Source organism: Momordica charantia (genome assembly GCF_013281855.1).
Source record: "Momordica charantia cultivar OHB3-1 chromosome 9 unlocalized genomic scaffold, Mcharantia_2.0 BLBB01000009.1, whole genome shotgun sequence".
NCBI classification, from domain to species: domain Eukaryota; kingdom Viridiplantae; phylum Streptophyta; class Magnoliopsida; order Cucurbitales; family Cucurbitaceae; genus Momordica; species Momordica charantia.
This window is the reverse complement of record NW_028275167.1, coordinates 30,931,481-30,940,454: the sequence shown is the minus strand read 5'-3', so window position 1 is coordinate 30,940,454 and position 8,974 is coordinate 30,931,481. Positions and strand designations below refer to the sequence as shown.

The window sequence follows — 8,974 nt, the reverse complement described above, 5'->3', positions numbered from 1 at the left end:
TTTTTATTTAACACCAAAATATATGTTGTTAATAAATTTCAAATAAACATATTCCACCTAAACGAGCAAGATAATAAAATAGTTGTACAGTTCACCTGAAGATTGGCATCGATCTTTAATTAAAAAACTGTGAGTTCGAATCCAACCCTTCATAGTGTACTAAACGAAATGAACTAGTAGTAAATAATTTTCGCAATAAAAATTTGAGAGAGTAGAAATACATCATCAAATACATTTTTTTTCTTAAAAAAATTACAAAATTAAACAAAAAAAGGCAAATAAAATTTTATCGATTTATTTTCAATATTTAAAATTTCAGACTCGGACTCAACCGTTTAATTAAATTTGATGAATAATAATTGAAAAAAAATCACGTGTAACAATCAATTATAGCTATAGAAAATAAATATAATTGAGTATCTATAATTCCAAATCGCGAAATTTAAGTTTAGCAATCTTTTTTAGGAACAGCCTGTCCCCTAGAAAAATTTCATAAAATCCACATCTACAAAATTATGATTATGTTATAAATTATAAACCAGATCGGTTGAATTAAATCACAAAATTCGCAGAAATTTTTATGTGCAATCATAAATTGTATTAATCACATGATAATTTAAAATAATAATTAGATCTGTAATAAAAAAAATATAATAATAATTATTATTATATCATGCACAATAACATGTATTGAATTATTATAGTCAAATATTGTTAAAATAAAAACAACTAGTAAATTATATTATCAACCATCAATCATAAATCATTTGTGAGTTAAAATTATTATTGGACGCTATCATTTAAAAAATAAATAAATTCAACCACACATATATTTTTTTATATTTATGAGTGTCTGAATCAACTTACGCGCATCTCGACTACCTTCATAAAGTAAAATATAAATATATATACATATATATATATATATATATATATCAAAAATTAAAGTGGTTGTTTTTTAATGTAATTATAACATGAAAATGTATTTTTACTTCATGCATTTTTTTTCTGTACATATGATGGCGAAACATAAAATCTATTTTTTGAGCACGAAGAATTAATAGTTTACTGCTGAATTTACCTATTGCTTCATATTGTAACAATTTAAGTTTAGTTTGTCATATCTCTCAATAGCAAGGTTACTGTTATTGTACTTTCACAATGATATTTCAAGCTAATTAGAATAGATTGTTTAAGCGTGGTTTTTAAAATTAAAAACAAAATAAAGTCAAATAAGACGTTACTTGAAAATCGTGTCTAAAAAATTAAAACGTTTTAAAGATGAAAAAAAATCTAATTGAATATAATTTGCCTGTACAAAAATTTCAGAATATCGTAATAAATAACGAAAAATACACGCATTTTATTGGAAAAAGATGGTCAAGATAGCTATTATTTAAGAAATAAAAAAAAAAAACATTATATTCTCTTTCTATTTAGGCTATAATGTTTCCTTGGTAGTATTTAAATATCCGAGTGAGTAATCGGAGTGGGTATTTCCAAATATATTTTATACGATTTCATTATAAAGCTGTTTATTCCATTTCCTAAAAAGAAACCTTTCATTTTTTGGGTTTAATAATTAATTAAATTCACAATTAATAAAAACATATACAATACAGTGACGAAGGCAAAACGCGGTCGTACTTTATTTTTAATAAAAAAGAATTAAAGGAATTTTAGGAATGCGAAAAAATATTCGAAAAATACCTTTTTACACGGTGGCCGACACGATTCTGGTTATGTGATAGGCGGGGCCCGACAGAACCCCAACTTGATCACCTCCTCCCAATTAACTAAACTTAAAAAAAAGAAAAAGAAGCTCCACCAATCTTACTGTGCGTACTCGGGAGTGGGGCCCGGGGAACTGGGACCGTTCGATTTGAGTGGGGATGCGATCAGAGGGGAGTTACGGTGCGGGGCGAAGTAGGAGATCAGGGGCACGTTTGGGAATATAAAAACGGAGCGGGGGGTTTCCAAGTTTGTGGGTAGGGTCTTTCTGTCTTTGCGTAAATAAAAAACTGCTTATTAATTCAACTTTTTGATTACTGACTGATTGATTGATTGATCGATCCGTCGGTTTTAGGGCAAGTAAAAACAAATGCTGCCTGAAACCATGTCGACTTCTGGTAAACTACAGATTCTACTGTTTTTTTAAATCAAATCTGCACCCTTCGATTGCCTTGATCCGGGCAACCATCCGACGGCTGACAACCCAAGCTCGAAAATATCGTGGAATAAATCAGTAATATATGAAACAGATATTTGAATTATTAATTAGATTTGTTTATATGGTTCAGTTCTTGTAAAATGGAGCTCATAATTGACATGTAGGTTTTGTTTGTATAATTTTTAGGTGAGATTAATTTAACATTCTAACCTTAGAAACAGGTAAGCGTTAAGCTTGGATTGGTTCAAATTTTGAATTTTGTAAATATAAATAGCCAAATTTAAAAATTTAGAAACTCAAAATTTTAAGAGCTATTTGTAATCAAATCAGTTGATTTAGGGTTAGCTTTAAATTATACTATACACGTCTTCCAACTTTAATAAATTTACATTTACAAATGGTACAAAATTTGTAATTCAAACCTCTTTTGAGAATTTTTAGAATTGTTTGGTGATGGCATGTGTTCTTTTTGTACTTGTTTGTTTTCATTAAAAGAAATTAAAAATTAAAACATGTCAATCTTTTTTCTTTTGCTCCATCTTTTCCCTTGATGAAAAGGAACATGCATGTATGTGATAATAAGTCACTTAAGAACATTTTGCTTGAAAAAATATAAATATTGTAGCTACTCAAATTTATTTGTTATTTGTAAGTTTATAATCCACTTTACAAGTATTTTCAGGGTATGTATTTTACAAGTAAAAAAAAAAGAGCAAATTTTCTAGTTCTCAAAATCTAACTGTTAATAAAAAAAAGTGGTATAGAATTAAATGATTGTCTAAGAAATTAACCGCATAAGTTAATTTGAATATTTCACGTATGTAAGATAATAACAATAATAATAAATAATTTATTTAGATATTGAAATTTGAAATTCGAAGAGAAAAAGTGAAAAATCATGACACATGCATTTTTAATAACACTAAAAGTAAAAAATGATCCATCTAAAAAAAACCCACTTTGATTAAAATTTTCCTATTCCCTACGTTTTACGCTTCTATTCCTTATTTGGAAAAGAAACATTGGATAATTAGTCTCCATTTATCTCTAGAATATTTAATGAAATAGAACCCCAATTGTTATTTTAATTTTTAAAGGAGGGGGAAGGCAAAAGTAACATTAGAAAATGGAGAAAGCACAAGCAAACATTCACATATATATGGTCATTATGGTACTTAAATATTTAACAAATGAAATACATAAGACACGACAATGACGAAATATTCTATATATAAAAAAGTAATCACCAATCGATCAAAAATACACCTAATGCTTTAACAATAAGTTCATATTCGTAACGTCAATAATCTTTTTATGGGGAGTAGATTCAAATTTTTATAAGACTAAAAGAAGATCATCAAGCGAGTTTCATTTACAAAATTAAATATACAAATAAATTGAAAAATAATTAGGAAAATGAAATGAGTCACCTGGAAATGGTATATAGTACTGGGAGTGCACGTTGAGAGAGATCTCCAATCTCCAAGGAAATGGCTTTTAGACTGGAGAAGGAAGATGGATGGCGAGGAAAGCAAAGGGGCAGCGGGTATTATTATATATACAACAAAAGGCTGTGGTTTATTGAACTTAAAGGGAGGGAAAAAATGGTTTTATTTTTATTATTATTTCTTTTTGTAGTTGAATAAAAGAATGGAGATAAAGAATTGATGCGCGCTTAGCTTTTAATGATCGTGTCTTGGGCAAGCCTTATCGCGATGAGTATAATCTCTTTATTAATTTCCCCTAATGTTGATTACGTTGCTTTCTTTTTTACGGACCATACGCGCCGTTAGTATTAATTTTTTACAGGAATGATAATTTAACTAAAATGTATATGCAGGTGATGAGGTGGAGGTGGGTGTGTTTTAATTTCAGAGTTGACGTGGCAATTGGCATACATTAATTAATTAACAAACATGTATTTCTCTTTCTCCCATGCAAATTCTGATAGTGATCGCTCTCTCTTTGCTTTCTGGACTTCGCATTGTTGTTTTGTTTCTCTCACGTGCACGTGCACCTGCACCTGCTCTCTTCTTGTCTTTTTTACTTTGTTTTTTTTCCTCGATTCCTTTTTAAAAAATAAGCTTTTCTTTTTAACTACTTGAAGAAAGAAAGCCCATTGAGTTTAATTTTGGTCCTTTGCAACAAAAAAAAAAAGTTTAATTTTGACGCCACATATATAAAATATTTCTAGGGGCCTTTCAAACAGAATGCTCAATTTCAGTATTTTCATACCCTTTATGTAGATTTAGATACACTATTTATTCAATATATGATTGCTTTTGTTGTTAAATTTTTAGCAATTTAGATAATTATTTTTACTCACCGTGATTGCATAATATTTAAATATTCCTCTCAAATTTTAAAATGGTGACGATTCATTAACTCTCTATGTTGGATATCATTCTCAAAAGAAAAATAGATAAATAAATAAATATTGTTAAGTTTTGTTCTTTAACGTATTTAGATTCCTGAGGGAGGAGATCGAAATGTTAGTATAATGTAGCAAAGCCTATGAAAATTGAAAGCTTACACCATTGTTTTCACAAATAATTAAAGTGGGATTAGTTTACATTTAAAAAATTAGGTTTGACTACGGAGTCTAAATAAATAGCATACAAACCTAGTGCTGTGGTATAGCCAAGGCAGCAACCAATTGCCATACGAGGAACCTCGGAAAGCCAAATCGACGCGAAGAAGATAAGATAAAGGAATAATAACCTTTTTTTTTTCCTTTAATTTTAAATTTCATCTTAAAAACTTAATTAAGAATAAATAAGGACACGTGTTCCAAAACCCACCCTGATTAGTGAAAGAGGTTTTCAATTGAACACACGTCTTTTTATGGTGATTAGCGGGAGATAACAAGCCACTAATTCTCGATTTGTCGGCTCAAAAGGTCTTAAAAGATCACAAATCTTGGTCGCGGAATAATATAAAATCTCCGTCACCGTCGTCTTAAGCTTAAAGTAAAAGAAAAAGAAGGCCAAGTCAAACCACCACGTGGCATCTCAAACCCACCGATATGTCGTTTTCGTCCGATACCCCCTGAGAAGAGGAGAATGAAATGACTCTCATTAATTAATTAAACCAACTAACTTCCATATAATTTGACTTTTTCTTTTCATTTTTAAGCTGACGTGTTACGACGTGATTGGTTTCTGAACCTGTGGCTTCAATTTCTTCTCAGTTTGGAGAGTTGAACACTTTTAATTAGATCGAGAAAAATGCAAAAAGTTCCTCCAGGAAACATGGGATAGAGATAAGAATGAGTAGCTGGGCTCGGCCTGGCACGGCCCAGCCCATTTTGTATTTATATATTAAATAGAAAAAAGAAAGAGATGCATGGCCTGGTCAAAAAGAGAGCTTCCTGGATTCGCTCTTGGGCCGTTTTGAGATTAAAAATAAATAAACAAATATTTTCTCTGGAAGATATTCGTGGAGATAAAGAGGAAAGAAAGTACATGAGAGTGTGATATTATTATTGGGAGTAAGATATTCCACTGTCTTTTTGACTTATTTATACATTATTTAATGCTATCTAATTCAAGAAAAAATAGATAAATTCTAAACTTTTTGAAAAAAAAAAATCAATTCTAAGATAGGATGAATTTGTGCAATTCATCCTCAAACAAGTGTTAAATATTTACGGTTAAAATAAAAAGTGTTAAATATTTACATTTTAGGAACGTTTTAAATATTTACATTTTAAGATTTGCACTTATATTTTTAGGAACGTTTATTCAAAATAAGATATAAGAAATAGAGAATAGTCATGAAATACTGATTTTATGTAAACATTACCAAAAATTTTCACTGGTTGATAATTTGCAAATCTAATAGCGCCTTCACTTTTCCATATTTATTTTGGACCACGAATCAACGTGTGCCTCAGTCGCCACCGTGGGTTTCTCAATCATGGACGGGTTCGTGGGCTGCTATTCGTGGACCAATAGTAAATTGAAATGACACTGGAAAACAATTTGAAAAAAAAAAAAAAACTTAGACAGAAAAATAATGAGAGAAATAAGATAATTAAAATATGGAAAAAATATTAAATTAAATAGGTAATAATTAAGGGTAATATGGTAAAAAAAATTTGAGGTCTAAAAATGAAAATTTTCATATACATAGACATTTGTGAAAAATTGATTTTGAAACAAGCTTCTGGAGAAAATTTATGTAGTATCTAATATGTCATTTAACACACGATTGAAAGTTTAAGTTTAGGGCTTGTTTGGTAATATTTCTATTTTTGTATTCATTCTGTAAACAAGTTTGTTTGTTACGGACTTTTTATTTTAATACAATAGGTAGGGATAAGATTTTGAACTCATAATCTTTTGACCAGAGATAGACCTTGACCAATTGAACTATGCTCAAGTTGGTCGTTTCTAATAGACTTGAAACATATATCTTGTCTCTCATTTTGGTGAACTAAAAAAATGATTTGTTATTAGTAAACCATCTCATTTCTTGTTACAAAAGTATAACTTATAAATGACGTTCTCATTTTTCATTCTTTGTTTATATTTCTATTTTTTAAGATACAAACTTTGGTTAACTATCCTGTCTCTTGTAGCTTGTTTATATTAAACAAAACTCATTCAAAATATAGCAACATTTTAGAAACTATCCAAAGTAGTTTTCTTGAGATTCATGATTTTTTTTATGGAAAATATATATCTTAATTAATTGAAGTACATCGTGGTTGACAACGAAAAGTAGTTCTAGTGTTTTACCTGGACTTATGTTTACACACATTTAACAAGATTGCTAGGTTGTTCCATTTCTTTTATTCTATCCTTTTTCCTATAAATTTTGTAATTTTTGTTTACTCATTTTTAAAAGATAATAATTCTAACGTCCGTATTTTGTTTGTGGCTTTGAACAGATCTCAATGCTATTAAAATTCTAAGAGTTATATAGAAATGTCTGATAAAAAAATTAAAAAATTAAAAAATATAATATCGATTAAAAGATAAAAATTTAAATCCCACCTTCACAATATTAACTAAAAAAACAAACAAAGAAAAAAAAAACAGTTATAAAATCTTTTTTATTTCTTTTTTTTTTAAATAAACAAGTATTTTTTTTAGACGAAAAGAAATAATTATTAATCACACCTTCTCTCTATTTTAGCTCTACAAGAAATAGAAAAGAAAAAACAATCACGCACAAAAACGTGAGAGAGTTATTAAACGCCCTTCCGACAGTATTTAAGTGATTACTGTTTGAATAAGTTCATCAATAAATTTTAATTTGCCGGAAAAAAAAAAACGATTTAATTCAGTTTGTCGTGATCCTTGATCGTGATTCGCCGACTTTCCGATCTGAGCGCCCTCTGCAAGTCTCCGATGCCGACGTTGGAGCTGGTGAAAACCAACCGCCTAAGCCGGGCTCGGTCGTCCACCACCGCATTCGGTAATATACCCCACCGGCAACCGCCGTCTCCGCCTCCGACGACCTCGCACTTAACCACCTCCACCGGGTCAGAACCGTGGTGAAGGAATATGAAATCTCCCGCCGACGTCATCCCGATCGACGCCATTTCTGGGCTCTCTCCCTGAAGTTTCTCCAAAAACGATTTCGGCATTTCTCCAATTTCCCGACGTTCCGATGTGGGGACCACCACCTCCCATATCTTCACGCTTTTAACATCCTCCGACGTCCCCATTAGGCCTGCAACCACCAACCGGCCGGCGGCGAGGCCGATGGCCGACGAAAAGACCTCCGGGTCGGGTTTCAGGTCATACGGCCCAGACCATGATTTGTTCACCGGGTCGAAAGAAAATGTCGCCGCGGAATTTTTATGCATGACGTACAGCTTTTCCTCGTCAACGGCAGTCGAGAACCACGTGGCAGTCGCGTATTCGGTGAAGATTGAGGGCAACTCGTCGCACGTGTCCCAGGTTTTGGAGTTCAAGTCATAAATGTGTACGGCGGGTGGTTGGTCGATGAAGTCGCACGTGCCGGCAGCGATGATGGCTCTGTGGCTCACCAGCGCAACTATCGGGTCCACTCGCCACATCAGCGGCGTGGGCACGTGATGCCACGTGACGTGGAGTGGGTCGACGGAGAAAGAGAATTTGGAGGGAGAGAGCGTGTAGAGGAGAGTGGAGTGGGAGGACCGGAGGGCGGCGGCGTAGCGGATGGGGGGGTGGTTGATCTCCATCCAGAGATCGGACCGGGGGTCGTAGGCGGCGGAGGAGGCGGCGGCGTAGGGAGGGGTTCTGGCCTGAGCGTGGAGGAGGAGCCATGGCTTGAGGGTGTTGGAATGGGAGAGAGAGGAGGAAACGGCGCGTTCCCAGCCTTGAGAAACGCGGGAGGAGGACGCGAGATCGATTAGAGGGACGCGAGAGAGAATAGCCTCCAGAATGTCGCCGTGGACGGCGGTGCCGTCTTGTTCGTCCGCCGACTCCTCTGCAGACATGGCGGCCGGGATTGGAGTCGGTGGATGCAGAGAGGGATAAATTAATCTTAGAAAAAGAAAATTAATAAATATTGTCAGTTGAGTTTGTTGAGGCTGCTTTTCAATGGCTTTTAATATAAAAATGTGTGGTGAGATGAATATCAAACGTCGTGTCACAATTATATGAAATATAGATAGAAAATGATGGTAAAAAGAGTTACAAAAAATATTTTAATTAATAAATAAATATTTTTTTCTAAATAAATTATATTAATATTAGGTATATATCTGTAATATTTTATTGATATTTTTTATATTTTGTCAATTTTTTGTAGTATTATTGAAATGTCGATGTCGAACTTAAATCCATGAAAATGTCGACGTATCGAACG

General features: G+C 32.6%; 1 protein-coding gene across 1 annotated transcript; it reads right to left on the bottom strand.

The window, feature by feature from the left end:
• Positions 1-7,326: 7,326 nt before the first annotated feature.
• On the bottom strand, positions 7,327-8,702 carry LOC148209328 (F-box/kelch-repeat protein At1g23390-like). The gene has a single exon (XM_088117001.1). It carries the CDS (start codon positions 8,601-8,603, stop codon positions 7,455-7,457), a length of 1,149 nt encoding a protein of 382 aa, XP_087973127.1. The 5' UTR covers positions 8,604-8,702; the 3' UTR covers positions 7,327-7,454.
• Between the last annotated feature and the right edge of the window lie 272 nt (positions 8,703-8,974).

Excerpts from the sequence above, each read along its gene's own strand:
- LOC148209328 (XM_088117001.1), bottom strand. The coding sequence starts at position 8,603 with ATGTCTGCAGAGGAGTCGGCGGACGAACAAGACGGCACCGCCGTCCAC.